The sequence below is a fragment of the Lepisma saccharinum genome, chromosome 7 (assembly GCF_977018435.1).
Source record: "Lepisma saccharinum chromosome 7, izLepSacc3.1, whole genome shotgun sequence".
Lineage (NCBI taxonomy): Eukaryota > Metazoa > Arthropoda > Insecta > Zygentoma > Lepismatidae > Lepisma > Lepisma saccharinum.
In genome coordinates this window covers 8,740,582-8,758,609 of record NC_139235.1, presented here as the reverse complement: position 1 = coordinate 8,758,609, position 18,028 = coordinate 8,740,582, and the positions used below count along the sequence as shown (strand labels likewise).

Below are 18,028 nucleotides of genomic sequence, written 5' to 3'. Positions count from 1 at the left end.
TAGAATATACAGGATGGACCATTTAAGTTGACTCGAAATACAGTGCTTTCGTTTTGGCTCTGGGCCGAGATAGCGCGTGACATGACGCAGATGCCGGTATTTTCGTCCCGTAACGTCTCGCCTATTTAGGCACATATCTTTAGCATGTAGACAATTATATTTACATTGCAGTGCTATAAGAGATGTTCAAAGTTGTTCACGCGCTATGGAGTAGCTATATCCATGGACCATATCGTGGTCACGTACACCCTATCTCGGAAATCTGTGGAGCAGCGCCGCGAATAACGGTAGAGAAGGGGAGAAAGCGAGTGGGCGGAACAAGTATGTGCGCGCTGCTGCAAACTGCTGGTAGCTGCAGCCGCGTTTTCCCCCTTTATGCACTGCTTTTCCTCTCACACGTTCATTGGTCGAGCCGTCTGCAGCCGCGACTTGTGCAGAGGACTTGTTTTCGTTAGCCTGCTCCTCAAATTCCCGGGACAGAATGTATACTCTGTCCCGGGTATCTCCGGAGCAAGGGAACGAAGGCAAGTCTCTGTGCAAGTAGTGATGCGAGACGGTTCGACCAATGAACTCGTGACTGCAGTTACCTGGGTCCCGTCAAGTATCCGAGCGACGCTCGCTGATCGAGATTTTCGCTCGTTGAGCAGACAGATCATTTACTTGACGCAGTTTGCTCAATGATCAAAATATCAGTGCCTTTGAATAATCTGTGACCAATGTGGCTGCGTCGAGTGGACAAGATTTCGGTGTCTCAAGAGTTGTTAATTATGGAAATAGAATAGTTGATGTGAACTAAACTGTCGAAATTTTAATTTTCACACCCTTGCACAACTTTCGAAAACTATGGTGTATATTTAATATTTATTATTTGGAATAAACATCACTTCCATTTTAATACAATTACAAAAACTGGAATATTACATCACCTTCTGTTACTTGAACTTCCTCTCTAATTACGCTAAATTGCAAGCCGTTCAGTTTATCATAAATATTTCCTCATTGGTCGCCACTCGCTGCTCGCCATCCCGCCATCCTCATACAGTTTTCATCTTCTTCCCTTTGCCTCACGAGATCGAAACTACAAAAGCTCTATATTCTGTGGCTAGCAATGTTCAAGTTCGCTCATCGATCAAATGAGCAGCGCTCTCGGAGCAACGCTTATTTGGCCGCCAAGTAGCTGAGCGATCACATTGCTCGCTGAGCGCTCAGATACTTGACGCACCCCAGCCTTCGCAGCGGCGTGTATTGCTTCGCTCTGCCCACTCGATTTCCTCTCCTTCCCTGCCGCCATGCGCGGCCTTGTTCCATAGATTTTTGGAATAGAGTATAGTAAATAAAGCTACAAGTTGTCTTGATGCCAGGGATATATTGCAGAGTTTCAGAATATGTAAAATGCTTTTGAATGCTGTAGATTATTGTATTCTTTGCATTCTTTCAGGTACACATTGTATCCGTCAGCTGATGGCAAATGGGGAGGATACAAAGATGGGAAGTGGCTTGGGCTCATAGGAATGGTCCACAGGAACGAAGCCGACGTTGCCATTGCTCCTCTCACGGAGACCTTCGACAGGAGCCAGGCTGTTCACTTCACGTATCCCATCCTCATCACAAGGTGAGAGCATTCCTTCTTCGCCCTCTTGCATTTGTGGTCCAGGTATATCATTTATACAATGACTTACGTGTAGGAGCCTTGAGTTTTCGCAATGAGATAACACCTAAAATTTTTAATTGCTGCAAAAAAGTGTTTATTTATGTGCAGTGAACACAACGTTAAATCCGTTCGAAATCGGGAAACAACGCTAATTTGGCATAGTCCACGCGTTTACTTCGTTAACGTCGAAGAACTGAAGAAAGCCGCCGCCACGAACGTGGGTGGGGATAAATATCGGGCAAGTTGTTTTCGTCCAATCACACTCAACCTTCAGCCAATGGACGCAGCTGTCATTCTGCTCGTCTATTCCACGTGGAGTCTGTCACATGATTGCGGATACGCTGTTGCCGTACTTTGCAACTTCAATGTGCAAAGTGCTTGTGCGCGGAGGGACAATGTGGCGTAGAGTAGATGTGTGGCAACACTGTGCGTTGCATGTGATTGTTGCAGCTGGTGAGCGCGCTCCGTGAACTTCAAAGCCAGCCGGTCGTTAACGTAGCTAGCGCGTCGACCATATGAAATGCGAATTTTAATACATTTTGTGCTTAAGAAACGAACAATACTGCGACAATATATTCTTGTGTTTTTGGCTTAAAAAAGAAAATGCACCATATTTATGCATCTATAAGGCGCACATTTTACAAAATTTTATCCTAAGAAAAACATGTTGCGTGTTATACATGAAATAATTCAGACCACTTCATTATATCACGTGTAAAGAGATTTCCCACGGTTTTGAACCCCACCTAGCAAAATGGTGGGGTTCTGTTGGAGATCGAGGGCGCACTTACTGTCACACGAGAGCCGTAATATCGACATTCGTTCCGCGAGAAACACTTGGCGTTCCCCGAACAAAGTGGCGTGATTTTGGCGGAGATCACACTAGAGCAGTGATGTGCGTCTACGCGTAAACAACGATAGTCTACATTCTACACATAGACTATGTTATACACGTAGATTACGTAATCTATGTAAACAACATGGCGAAAGGTGATAACTTAGCAAAGAGCGTCATGGAATTAAAAGAAAATTATACTTCGTATCAGTTGCTGATGTGTGTGGAGAATGTTTCATACTCTTTCTTTCAAATTCGAACAATTTCTCACCTAGGAAGAAACCTAATATAGGAAATATTCTAGTCGTTTATGGGGAAAAGACCACTCTTGCCTCACGACTGCCATCTGTTGTTGTTTCTTGCATACTATTTATCTTCTTCCATAGTTGATAATGGAAGAGAAGATAAATTTTGTTGTAAATAGGGAATTTTAATGCACTTTAGATTGTCTACGTAGTCTATGTAAACTACAACCCAATGTAATCTACGCGTAGATTACGTGTAGACAACGCATGTAGACGTAAACTTATAGTCTACGGCACATCACTGCACTAGAGCCATAACATCAGTATTTTTCGCGCGAGAAATAGTGGAAAAGATCTTCCTCGAGAATCGTCTCAAACGTATGAAACTCGCACGAACAGGCGTAGGCCATGAGACATACAATTTAAAACACTATCAAAAAGAAATACGCGCTCTCACTTCCCAGCGCGCTAGCCGCCGCTGCACGGGCGACTTGAACGTAAAAAGCACTGTATATGATGATATGAATATTATTAATACATAGACAGTCAATATAATCCATATTAAGTTTTGATTGATTTTCTTTATTTTACTTCGCTTTTGTGCCACTTTTAACTAATTTGCGAAGATGGGGATGAGTGATGATATGATGAAATTGATGAATGTACACTCACAAAATCCATGCCCAGGCCGGGATTCGAACCCCCGGACCCCTGGCATCGTCGCGTGAAGTGATAACCACTCCGCCATGTGGGTCGATACCAGTGGCGTGCGGTGACATTTTCCGTTGGGGAAGCAGATCCCGAAAAATGAAGAAAACCAAGAATTCATTGCTTCTACATGGTACGTTATAATGAAAAAAAAATGAGCACTCTACCTGATACTGTTCCCATAACGTCTAAGGGAAAGATGAATGTCCTGGCGCAGTCGTTCATTTTTTCGAATTTCACTTGGTCTGTTGTCAAACGTATTTAATGCAACAGACGATCGCGGATGATTGAAACAATTTTCAAGATTTTCACAGATTGAAATATTCACAAATCCACTTTGGCACTACGTAGTTCTTTCCGTAATAAATAGTAAACAATGCCAACACTAAAGTTTTTGAAGCAAACAAATAGAAATTCACCCGCCTAAAAATCCATAACTTTTCACCTCGCAAAGCGCTTGAAAAAGTGTGACCGCGACTAGCGAGTTTTACCAACTCTATTTGGCGGATGTGTCCATAGACATGTTAGCTGTCTTAATAGACTGAACGCTCGGAAACATTTATCTTCACATAGAATATATCATCCGTATGTCATCAATCATATTTTTGTGTTTCTCGTGTTTTGAAACTTTATAGTTTATTTATGAATATAAATTTTAACTAGCTTGGTGGATATGCTACATCCCTGACAGTATACAGTACACTTGGACACTTAATCGTGCAGTTCGCAACACTGGGGACATCAGCAGGCTGACCGATGGCACTCTCTGCTGTCTTCCAGTCCCTTATGGGTTGGAAAACAAGATTTGTCTCCACACAACGTCCCCTCCCATTGGCTCCTTGAAGGTCGCCGGGGTATTTTTCGAGTTTCTGATGGCATTGCCAGGGTGGTGATACTACGCAGATGTTTTGTAAACAGGCCGCGAGAGGGTGTTGATGGCTCCATATCGGAAAAGGACGAACCTTGGACGCTTGCAGGTTCATATTCTGTTGAGGCAACCTGGAAGAAATGATGAGAAACCAAAAGTTAAAGAATTAACTTGCAACAGTTGCTGTGTGCTACCACTGATGGCCTTGCTGTAGCGGAGTGCACGCACATGGCCGATACACACACACATAAATTTGACACTTTACCCCCTCCTGAACACATCAGCGTAGCTACCTATCTCTTCTGACCTCTTCTCTTGTGTGTTTTCCAGGTTTAAGATCTACATCCGCCGGCCCAGCAGCCAATCTTCCAAGTGGTACTTCGGCAAACCCTTCTCCCGCTACCTGTGGCTGGCCCTCCTCGTGCAGCTCTTGCTGGTGCCTCCCCTGTTCCACCTCCTCCTGCGGGTGAGGTACCGGCAGCTGAAGGTGCTGGCAGAGGAAGACTTCCATTTCACCCTCGACAACTGCTACCTCTACATCCTGGGAGCCTTTTGCACTCAAGGTAAGAGACCAGACTCCAGAGGACATTGGCGGCTGGTGGCTCTGGAGTAAGGTGAGGGGCTAGTAGGAAAAATTGGGTAATGTAAAGCACATCGTAAAACATCCTTCTTATCTTAGTCTTTCCTACAAGAAAGTGGGGTTTCTAACAAAACACACACTAAACTATAAACAGGATTCATATTTGTCCGAAAACTACATGAAAGGAAATCGCGCAGGTAACAATACACACTCAATTCAACTCCTCGAAGGCCAAGTGCAGTCGATTGCCTTGGATCCTCCAGCTCTTCAGTCACGGAAAGTCTGAAACTACAGCCCAAGGTGTGATCTAATGGTTGGCATGGCAAGCATGAAAATAAAAGTAACGGAAAACAGACTTTATCAAAAGTAATTAAAATATGACTTAAAACATCAAATGGTAGTAGGAGAAATATTAATAATAATGAAAATTGACCTTACACTGTAATTGAGAAGAAATAATAATATTTTGTATTCTTATTTTGAATTGATTTTCTGCTACTTTTAACGAATCACAATGACAAGGATGAATAATACTGAGATAATAATGTAACGAATACTGACACTAATCTCATCATCATCCTTCACTATTTCCTGCCTCTCTCCATTTTTTTCTTGTCTTTCACCACCACTCCTCTCTTTCCACTGTGTTCCAATATTGTCCTCTTCTTCTAACACTCTCTGCTATCTGCTCTTTCCACCGACATCTTGGTCTCCCCCTTGGTCTTATTCCCACTCCTTACGCGTGGTAAGATCTTACTAGTAGTCCTTCTGCATCCATCCTCTTCATGTGTCCAAACCATCTCATCTATCCTGTCTTGAAGCTTTATCACACCCACTGTTTCTTGGATCTCCTCATTCCTTATGCTATCCCTTCTAGTCTTCCCCAATATTCTCCTTAAAAATTTTATCTCCACTGCCTGCATCTTTCTTTTGTCTCTCTCTGTCATTGCCCAAGTCTTTACTTCATACAGAATTATTGATACATAGTATGTGTTGTATGTTACCTTCTTGCATTTCATAAGTACATCCCTGTTCCATATTAATCTTTGAACGCTTTGATACAGTCCACCACCCATTTGTCATCTTCTGTTTACCTCCTCATCTATTCTTCCACTTCTCTCAATTATGCTTGATAGATATTTGAAGGTCTCCACTACCCTCAACTCTTCCATGTCCATCTTTATTCTTGGTTCATTTCTGGCTCTGTTTCTTGTTGTTATTAGCACCTCACTCTTTTCTGCACTGAATTTCATTCCTGCTCTTCTGATTTCCTCATTCCAACTATCAAGCTGTCTCTGTACTTCTTCTTCCCTGTTCCCCCATATTATTAAGTCATCAGCAAACAGGGCCTTCATCTCTTCCTCTCTAATCTTCTTCCCCACCTCTTCGTTAATTGCATCCATTGTAATTATGAAGAGCAGTGGGGAAGGAGCACTTCCCTGTTTTAGTCCATTATTATACTGAAGCACTCCCTTCTTCCCATGCTGTCTTTATGCAGCTCTGGTTGACCTTGTATGTGCTCTGCACTCTACACACTATCTCTTCCTTGACTCCTTTCTCTCTTAGAGGTTTCAAAAGATTTGTTCTGTCCATGCTATTGTATGCCTTTTCTATATCTAGGAATGCCATAATCAAATCATTTCCATACTCATAGTCAGTGCCAGATCTACAAATCTTGCCCCCCCCCCCCCCGCAAAATATTACCAAAGGCACCCCTCTACCTACCTACTTACCTACCTTTAAACATACATGCTCGCATATCTATCTATCTATCTATATATACAGGGTGACTGGTAATTAGATGTATTCCCTGAAAGGGGTTAAAGTAGAGACAATTAGCAATAAATTTGACCATATGATACCCCGTCCAAAAATTAGTAGTTTTCGAGATAATCGAGTTTCAATTGTTTTTTTCAAAAAATTACAATTTTCCACATAAAAAGATGAATTGAGAAAAAACTGCTCATTGTATGGAACTTATTTCAGCGTTTTCTGATAGCTAACAAATAAGTGGTTCGTTGAAAAAAATGGTTTTTTCCAAATAACAATCACATGTAAGCAACGGGTGGGTCTAAACTTACAAGTGATGATAAAAAAATGCACTCTTAGTTTACTTGGCAACGTATTAATAACAAAAATGGTATGACATGAAGCGTACAAATTACGTAAATTACTTCCTTGTGACATCTGCTATCCAACAAGGTACAAATGTTGCTAACATACACATTTGTGTACAAGAAATAATACTTCATTCATCTTCATGTGAATGGAATCAATGAACAATACAATTAAAGAACATTACACGTCTTGCTCAAAGTGGGTACCTCCATTACGAATGCAGGCACGCAAGTTTTTACAAACATTTGGTCTCTTAACTCGTGATGTGATGGTGTCCTTGATGTGTTGACCAGCTGTTAAGATCCTCTCCCTGAGCTCTTCTTGCGAGTTTACCGGTGTCTTGTCATGTGGCTCCAAATGTAAAAGTCGCAAGGTGTCAAATCAATCGGGAGATCGAGCTGGGCAGTCATCATGATGATAAATCATGTCACGTCTTGTAGCTAGAGGCACATCCTCCAACAACATTGCCATCCTGTTCCTCAAAAAATGTTCATAAGTGATGCCATTTAAGATTTGGGGCAGGAAAAATGGCTCGATCAAATGATTGTTGATTACGCCCATCCATACTTCTGCTTGGGCATGTGACAGTGGCTGAATGAAAATTACCCAAAGAAATGGATTGGCCGAGGTGGCTCGATTCCCTGGCCGGCTCGATTCCCCGATTTGACGCTTTGCAACTTCTACATTTGGAGCCACATGAAACACTTAGTTTACAAGACACGGGTAAACTCGCAAGAAGAGCTCAGGGAGGGGATCTTAACAACTGACCAACACATCAAGGACACCATCACATCACGAGTTAAGAGAACAAATGTCCATAAAAACCTGCGTGCCTGCATTCGTAATGGAGGTGCCCACTTTGAGCAAGACGTGTAATGTTCTTTAATTGTATTGTTCATTGATTCCATTCACATGAAGATGAATGAAGTATAATTTCTTGTACACAAATGTGTATGTTAGCAATATTTGTACCTTGTTGGATAGCAGATGTCACAAGAAAGTAATTTATGTAATTTGTACGCTTCGTGTCATACCATTTTTGTTATTAATACGTTGCCAAGTAAACTAAGAGTGCATTTTTTTATCATCACTTGTAAGTTTAGACCCACCCGTTGCTTACATGTGATTGTTATTTGGAAAAAAACATTTTTTTCAACGAACCACTTATTTGTTAGCTATCAGAAAATGCTGAAATAAGTTCCATACAATGAGCAGTTTTTTCCTCAATTCATCTTTTTATGTGGAAAATTGTAATTTTTTGAAAAAAACAATTGAAACTCGATTATCTCGAACACTACTAATTTTTGGATGGAGTATCATATGGTCAAATTTATTGCAAATTGTCTCTACTTTAACCCCTTTCAGGGAATACATCTAATTACCAGTCACCCTGTATATATATACAAACACATACATACATACATACATACATACACACCAGTGTGGTATTTGTATGGGGGGATGGGGGGAATTCCCCCCCCTCTGCCTGATAAATTTTATCTCTTACTTACTTACTTATTCCGATCCTCTTCTACCGATTGGTGTCGAGGTTTTGTAGAGAGCTCGCCATCTGTCACGATCTTCTGCCAACTTCCTTCCTTCACTCCACGTGATGTTCCTCCTGCTCAGGATATCCTTCATTCCCTCATTCCATGTCCTACGTGGTCTTCCTTTCGGTCTCTTTGCATTCAATCCTCCCATTCTTGCTTCCCATACCTGTTTAGGTATTCGATGTTCAGGCATTCTGCTGAGGTGTCCAAACCATCTGAGTTGTGCTTGCTCAACATCCTGATATATTGGTTGTGTGTTTAATGTTATTCTGATTGTTTGATTTCTGATTTTGTCCCTTCTAGTCTTTCCCACTGTTCTCCTCAAATATTTCATTTCTACTGTTTGTAAGTTTTGTTTTTGTTTTTCATTAATTATCCAGGATTCACTTCCATATATCAATGTTGGTACATAAGTTGATTTGTACACAATCATTTTTGTTTTTTGGCTTATTTCCTTTTTCCCTAAAAATCCTTTGTTTATGGCATAGTATAATCTGTTTGTATTCTTTATTCGAGTGTTTAATTCTTCATCTATTTTTCCATTACTATTGATTGTAACACCTAGATACTTAAAACTTTGTACTTGTTTTAGCTCTGAATCTTCAAGGCTTATTATGCAGGGTTTATCTATTCTCCCTATCCTTAACACAGTTGTTTTATCTTTGTTTATTTTCATATATTTCTTTGACATATTACAATTTATTATTTCTAAATTTCTTTGTAGGTTTGCTTGTGAATTTGCAAACAATACAATATCATCTGCATACAAAAGTTCAGATACAGTTACAGTTTTCAGTTTCCAATTTCCTACTTTGAATTTTCTCATCTTTAGTTTTATTTCTTTCAGAACATCATCCATTAGAATGATAAACAAGTATGGGGATAAAATATCACCTTGTCTTACTCCTGTTGATGTTATGAATTCCTCTGATCTGTTATTGCCAGTTCTGACATAACATCTATTTGTTCTGTAGAAACTTTGTATTGCATCTACTAATTGTTTGTTTACATTGTTTTTCTTTAGGGTTTTCCATAGCTCTTGCCATGGCACCCTATCGAAAGCCTTTTCCAAATCTATAAAGCATAGGTATAATTCTCTATTGTATTCTATAACTTTCTCTATTATTTGCCTTATTGTAAATATGTGATCTTGGACACCTCTACCTGGTCTGAATCCACTTTGTGTCTCCTCTAATTTATCCTCTATTTCTTGTCTTAGTCTAGTTTCCAAAATTCTTGAATAGACTTTGCCAGGCACACTGAGTAGTGAAATACCTCTATGATTTCCGCATTCCCTGTTATCTCCTTTCTTATATATTGGTATTAGTATTGATATTTCCCAATCCTTCACTATCTTCTTTTCCTTCCATGCCACATTTATTATTCTGAGTAACAGATCTTCTCCTTCCTTTCCCATATACTTGATCATTTCTGGTGCAATGCCATCATGACCAGCTGCCTTTCCTAGTTTCATTCTACTAATCGCTTTCTTTAACTCTTCCCGTGTGATTACTTCTTCTTCTACATCTAGTATATCTGGTTCTTCAGGTCTTCTCTCCTCTTCCTCCTCCTCTTCATTTGGTATGTTTCTTTCGTTTTCACTTAACAATTTTTGGAAGTAGTTTTTCCATCTTTTCATTATTTCTTCAGAATTTGTTAATAATTTCTTATTTTCATCGTATATAAATTTTAATTTAAGTTTAGACCCACCCGTTGCTTACATGTGATTGTTATTTGGAAAAAAACATTTTTTTCAACAAACCACTTATTTGTTAGCTATCAGAAAATGCTGAAATAAGTTCCATACAATGAGCAGTTTTTTCTCAATTCATCTTTTTATGTGGAAAATTGTAATTTTTTGAAAAAAACAATTGAAACTCGATTATCTCGAACACTACTAATTTTTGGATGGAGTATCATATGGTCAAATTTATTGCAAATTGTCTCTACTTTAACCCCTTTCAGGGAATACATCTAATTACCAGTCACCCTGTATATATATACAAACACATACATACATACATACATACACACCAGTGTGGTATTTGTATGGGGGGATGGGGGGAATTCCCCCCCTCTGCCTGATAAATTTTATCTCTGGGGGAATAATATTTTGGGAGGGGGAACAATAAATTATTGGCAATTTACTCTGTCAGACAACTGGAAGCTCTAATAGGCGAACACAGATGTGGCCTCCAGCGCTGCTCCATTCTTGGAACTGTCAAACAAGTGGCCAGGGTTGAAGACCACCTCCCCTTTTCCCTTTTCTTTGTCCACGGAATTTGGCAGGAAAATGTCACCGCAATCAATGTGAAAGTTACAAATGAGTTGTCATGTGACTCGAACTTGTCACCACAGAACGTCTGTATTTGTATAAGTGGAACAATAGTGCATGAAGATAGCTTACATGGAAATTTTGACGTGAGCGTGATAGGTCTTTACGAAGTATTTTTTAAAGAACAAGTGTGCTTTTTTTTAGAACAATGAACTAGATTTCTTTGTGAAGCTAGAATGTTCGTTCAAAACGAACGAAATCTGGTGGCAGTAAAGGCTGTGTTGGTCAAAGAATGGGTTCTGAAAATTTGCAAGTGGATCTGCACAAGAAGGCAGGAGTTTTAAAGTTGCGAGTTCCTTTTGATTGTTAGTTGCCTGGGAAGAATTTAACAAATGAAAAATTACACGGCCATGGCTTGATGTATTTAGTGATGGTACACATTACCAGTGGTTGGAAGTAGCGAGCTACTTGTAGCGACGCTACTGTAGCTAGCTACAAAATTTGTAGCGGTAGCTGTAGCGGCGCTACATTTTTTCTCAGCATTTTGAGGTAATTTTGGAAAGTGGCAACGGCGTCAAAAATAAACGACAATATTGCTTACTTTTGCAAGAGACTCAAAAAAACAAAGTCCATTACATGCAAATACAGATAATCTAGATTATAAATATCTTTATAACGCAGATTATAGATATCTGCGTAATTTATTTCATTAGCATCTGAATAATTCTAATATCCAGATAACTAACTGGCATACATGAATATTTTCCGGCTAATAGTCATTTCTTTTATCTGCATCGCTATTTTGGGGAGAATCATGCCTCATTTGCTACACCGCGAGGAAAAATTGCCCCATTTGCGCCACCCCTGGAACAAATCCTGTGGATATCGATGGCGTAACAGACAGCAAAATATCGATAATTACTGTGTAAAACTCAACCTAGAGTGCAAAAACGAGGGATCCATTTCCTACTAATCTGACAAAGCAGTAGTGCCAGCAATCAATGGTTCAGTACGTTAACAGCATTGATCATTGTCAGCGTATAGGATCACACTGGCAAGAAATTATTGTTACAAGAACGATAGTGTTTTTGGAATTACAATTATTTTGGTCATAATGTTTGTTCACAAATTTTAAAATAGCAATATGTTTAGAACACTCGGGTTTACACATCAGTTTCCTCAATATATTTTATCGTATTGTAAAAAGAACGTACAAGTTATTGACTTTCCTGCAGAAATGACAATTTTCTTTGTTAATACACAGTTTTCAAATTTATGTGTTTTTCCCACTTTTGCGTCCCTTTTCTGTAACTTTTTCTAATCATGGCAATGAGGATGCATTGTTTATTTAGTTATTTTCTTATCTATGGCCGTTTTCTGCCATATTTGACTAATTGTGAAAATGAGGAAGAATGATTACTGATGAGCAGAGTGGGGAATGGGGGAGCAGGAGGTTCCCATCCTCCCAACTAGGCATCTTTCCTAGTATTTGTTTTGAGTCCACTTTATGCACAGATCAGCTGATCGAGACTGATACGAACTACCATGCACCCTCCGCTGGGTATCGCACCTGGGGCCCTTTAAATACAATGTGACAATTACAATTTTCACTGTGTTGTCGGGGAAGCATTTCCAACAGAAAAACTTCGGTAAAGAATTGATCCACCTGTTTCTCAACCACTAGAGGCATTCCCCAGCTATCCTCAAGGTTTGAGCAAATATCCGTAATCCCCCAAATAACATTCTGTTCAAGTTAAGAAGATTAAATGGCTAAATATCACATTTTTATCTTATTCCCATTTTGCGCAACACGTTATAGTTAATTTCGATACATGTGATATTCTTCCAATTAATTTTAAAAGGAAGTATGTCACATAAATATTTTTGATATGACAATACGAACAACACGGATACGTGTAAGACCTAGTTTTTTTTTAATTGATATGCCATTTATTCTCAAATACTTTATTAAAAATATGTAACTGAAGTAACACTGCTATAAAATTATAGAAGAAAGGAATCATGGTAATAAATAACAGAATCTATTTTTCAGTAAGTACAACTATCATACTAGGGCTTCTTTTTAATAGCCATGGTTGTTTTAAGTTTTTAATACAGAAGTAGCGCAGAAGTAGCGAAGTAGCAAGTAGCGGACAGGAGTAGCGTAGCGAACTACTTTTTGGTAAATGTAGCTGTAGCTGTAGCGTAGCTACATTTTGGAAGAGTAGCTGTAGTTGTAGCGAAGCTACTTATAAAATGTAGCGTTCTGATCACTGCACATTACATTATCTTTCAACATCACTGAAGTAAAACACATGGGCCGGTCCCCGTGGCAGAGTGGTTAGCACATTGTGTTACGACACCAAGGTCCCCAGGTTGGAATCACGGCCTATGCATGCGTGTTTGTGAGTGTTCATTCATCAATTTCATCATATCATCACTCATCCATCCTCCTCGTCGCCATTAGCCAAGAGTGGCAGAAAAATGAAGTAAAATAAACTAAATCAATCAATCAATCAAACAAACTCATTGGCGAGTTGGAATGTAGTATCCTTTGTTGGAAATATTTTTCAGTTTGAGCATGCATTGTCAAGTTGGTAGCTAAACACATTTATAAAATATAATGACTAAAAGTACATAAGAATCGATATTGAATTCATTCTCTTGATCAGTTCCGTAACAACAATTGAATATGAAATTACGTACACAATGATGAGTATTAGATATGTAATAGTGGTCATCGCTATTGTCTTGTATTCAAGGAGCCTCAGACTGACTAGCTGTCACTTGGCAGGGGCACTCACCCACTTAAAAAAAAAAAAATCAGAATTAACAAGCTAATGGAACTTGTGTTAACCTCCTGGGACCTGAGAAGCAAGTTAATGAGTAATTTTTATGTTCTCGCAAATGTAACCGTAATTTAGCAAAGTAAACTTGGGCCCTATTTTTATGGGGTAGAAAACTTTTTGATTCTACTCCCCCCCCCCTCTTAAAGTTATGTTCAAGTTCGATACAGATGCCCAAAAGTTATGTTAAATTGGCAATTTTTAGCAATTATTTTAAATATGTTTTGTTCAAAGCTCTTTTTTTTTTAAAAAAAAAAGTTGAGTGGCATAAAACGAAATGTGGAGTGACCCCATTCACCATTTAAAATTGTTGAGATAGCCCCGCTCCTCTGCAACTCCTCTCCTCTAGCGGCCACAAACATATGCGTATATAGCTATAAATACACACCCACACACAGCATATAAAGCATTATCTCATGCTGTCTCTAGAGTCTAGACAGTCAGTAGAATTCCCCTCCCCCTCTGGAAATTTCTTAAATACCACACTGATACACACACCAGTGGCGGAGAGTGACTTTCCAACAGTGTAAGCCTATCATGATGAAGGTTATTTCCCGTTGTGCTCATTTTTGGGCTAACATGGTTAGTGATTTATCCACACACATCGACCCCCCCCCCCCATTTTTTCAGAACACTTCCCTGGAATTTTTCACCAAATTAAAAATTCTGGAAAAATCCCTGGGATTGGTGTTTTCTTTGCTAGGCTGTGTATCTCCTACATTTCAACTGATAATTAGGTCAGTCTTATTTCTATCACAATGAGTAACGTAATGATAAAAAATATGCAAAGTTAGAAAAAATGAATAATAATAATAATAATAATAAAGAAACGAAAAAAGAAGGAAAGAGAAAAGTGCTGAATACTTTTTACAACCGCATAACCAAGTATCAGCTTCTTAACATGAATCACAAAATCGGCACATTTTATTTTTCGTTTCTGTTACTATGCCTGCTAGAAAAGGAAGGGGTGGGCCTACCTACATCCACAAGTTTCTTCTTGGCAGCAAAATCCTTGCTGGACAACAGCATCTTCAACAAGTTCACCACCCCATCGCACAATCACATTCATTTTATTCCATAATGCACTTCACTATCACACCACAGCACAGGGACGACAGTCCGCTTTTCAATAGATGGAATTCGCAAAAGCAATACCTCGAGACTTGAACAAACACACAACAAGAAGGGAGAAACAAAAAGAAACCAGATCCAAAACCGGTCACTGCTTAAAGCAGTGATCTTTCGGACTGTGAGGGAAATATCCCTTTCTGATATAAATAAATTTCCTCTCTTGCGATAAAATTCCCTATATTTAGTAAAAAATAAAAATACAATATAAAATATAAAAGAAATGCTCACTAATTGTAGGGACATATCCAGAAATGTCTATCAAAGGACATGTAAGTGCTTTCTTAGGATAGTGTAAAAGCAAATTTATCACCTAAAAGATCATAAACAGGCTTTTCATACGTTGTTCGAAGAGTGTTTGAATCACGGACTATGTAATTAATAATATTTGGTCCACATTTGACATGAAATTTGTAAAATTGGTTCAATCTTCAGCTTTCATTAACTTTTTTTTTAGCTCAATTATTACCAGCTGAGTTCATACATAAACGGAAAACAGAGATCTTAATATTTCTGATGTTTATGCTCTCCTACAAGCGTAAAACAGAAACAAGAATTTAGCACATACTAGTTTTCCCGTATCTCGCTCATTTTTAGGTTTCTCCTTTTTCCCCTTCCCGTTAGATTTTTGCTTCAGAATTCCCTGTTCCTGGAAAAACCTCCTTCAAGCACCACTTGCTCAAATTTCCTTTGCAGTCAACTATTCATACCCGACAACGCTGAAACCCCTCCCCTTGTAGGATCTGTGTCTCGCTGGCAGGTATTCAGTGAAGCCAACCCAAGCATAATGGTGCTAAATCTCGCACAAGTTTAAAAAGTCGTTTGTAAGTTGGGGATATAAATAAAACAAGAGGGCCACTTTTCGTTGTGGTTGAATTCTCTCAAACTTTTCACGTATAACGTGACATCGAACCCATGCCGTTGGTTGAACCATTCGAATTTCTATTTATGTTTTTGTTATAAATTAATATTAATAATATGAAGATCCCAGAACAATTTAGTAGCATGTAGCATAATTTCGGAGTTTAAACGACACCATGGATGTCCAGAACGGGCAAGGCAAGGAGACACTTCCTGAAAAATGAATGTCAACCATTTTCACACACACATAATTTCATTTGTCACATCAAATTGTTAATTATTGTAAGGGCATTGCAGAAAAATGTTAACTTCAAATTGAATTAGTATATTTTGAGAAGAAATATACCTAGTTTATCCCAACCCCTGAAAAAAAAATACTTTGCTTAATCCTCCCTGGTGGAAAAAAATAGTGCAGACGTCCATGAACAACACTTTTTCTAAACATGAGGTTTGCAACGCTACTGTAAGCCTCTGGCCATAGGTTTACAAACAGGGTTTTGGTCAACTCTTCTCCCTATATTACTTGCTCTTCTCCATCCATATACGGTATGCGCCGGTAGGCACTGCTCGTTCACGGTCAGAAATTTATAAGGCAACATTCAGACGGCTTACAACATTCCGCAAGCAGAAGGTGGGAGTTCCCATGTGTCGCCTGATGCTGAAGTGTTGCAAACAGAATCTCGAAGACTGGTATTAGGCCGAGTTGAAGTTTGAAGTTTTTACGAACTTTGCCATATAATTACATACATTTTACTAGAACTAATAAAGTGTAAGCCCGGCTTACATGGATGCTCCGTGCCTGACACACACATACAGATAATGTATGGGCCTGTGTGCAATTTTTGATCTCATGTTGACAAAGTCACATATAAGGACCTAGAGGGTTATTCAGAAGTCCCTTAACACACACTATAAAACGTAAAGGAGTTAGGCTGGGTACAATTGGTCATGATAGAAACAGGTTATGCTTAGGGGGAACCGCATTGGTGTGTTCCAAGTGGAAGTCAGTCATATTGGTGGTCGCGATATTGAATTAAACTCAAAATTTTTAAATGGGAAGGGAGTGAGGTGATATATATAATGACACTGTTTTCTCACACCTGGAAAACAATACATTTATTACAATCATGCAGTCGCGGGAAACTCAGGATGGGTAATTTAAGGTCTGATTTTTTTCCGGCTCTAGGGCCCACGCAGCCTCAAATCAAATGGTACCAGGAGGGCAGGGGGGGGGGGGTAAAGGCAGCCACAGTGTAGTGCTGATCACATCACCTCCAAGATGGCCGACATCAAAATTATGTAGGGCCCACATACAATGCCTTCATTTCACGGTGCTATATGCATAGGGAACTTAAGCTTTACCTTTACCTGTATATATTATATTTGTTTCTGTATCCCTGAGTAACTACGTTGAGGGCCCCCTAAAAGCTTACTTTCTCCCCCCCCACCTGCATTGCAGGGTTTTGCAGCTTGTAGATCTGGCACTACCCTGCATTTGCCTTGTGGTAAATATCAGGTCTACTGTTGATCTGTCTCTTCTAAATCCATCAATTCCTCTCTCATGTTCAGTTATGTTACTTCCCTTATTCTTTTCTCTAATATTTTTTCATATACCTTTGCTGAGTGGCACATAAGTGTAGTTTTTACATTCCTTTCTGTCGCTCTTCTTGAATATGGGAACTATTAGTCCCTTTGTCCAATCTCTTGGCACTTCTCTCTCTTGCCACACTGTTTTCAATACTCTGTGCAGCCACCGCACACCAATCACTCCTACTCCCAGTATCATTTCCACTGGCACTTCATCTACTCCAGGTGCTCTACTTCTCTTCATTCTGTTCAGAGCTTCCTCCACTTCTTTCCATGTGAGATTCACTTTTTTTCTTCCCGTTTTCTTTTTCCTTCACTTCTGCATGTTCATTTCCTTTTTTCCACGTTCAGATATTTCTCAATGATTTCTCCACATTCTCATTATTTCTTCATCCTCTTCTACAATGTTTCCCCTTTCATCCCTTAGCTTACAGCTGTCTCCTCTATCTCTTCTCCTCTCTCTCACTAATCCATAAAATACTTTCTTGTTCCCATCTACATCTTCTTCTATCACTTTGGCCCATTCTTCCATGCACTTTCTTCTTTCCCCCTTTACTACTGTTCTTGTCTCCTTCTTTCCAAATACTCTTTTCGTGCATTTTGTGCTTTAACTTTAAACCATTTTCTAAATGCATTATTTTTGTTTTTCACTGCCTCTCTAGTTCTTTCATTCCACCATGGTGTTTCTTTCTTTTCTTCCTTGTCCTTCCACATACCTTTTCAGCTAAATCTACTAATTCCATTTTAAATCTTGTCCTTTCTGTTTCTACTCCTTT

General features: G+C 39.2%; 1 protein-coding gene across 1 annotated transcript in view; it reads left to right on the top strand.

Moving 5' to 3' along the window:
* The window catches only part of LOC145990128 (putative glutamate receptor), a 30,766-nt gene that overhangs the window by 7,511 nt on the left and 5,227 nt on the right, over positions 1-18,028 (top strand). The window contains exons 3-4 of the mRNA XM_083125787.1: positions 1,439-1,612; positions 4,638-4,870. Of these exons, the coding sequence (XP_082981913.1) occupies positions 1,439-1,612; positions 4,638-4,870 (407 nt within the window). The remainder of the gene's footprint in view (positions 1-1,438; positions 1,613-4,637; positions 4,871-18,028) is intronic.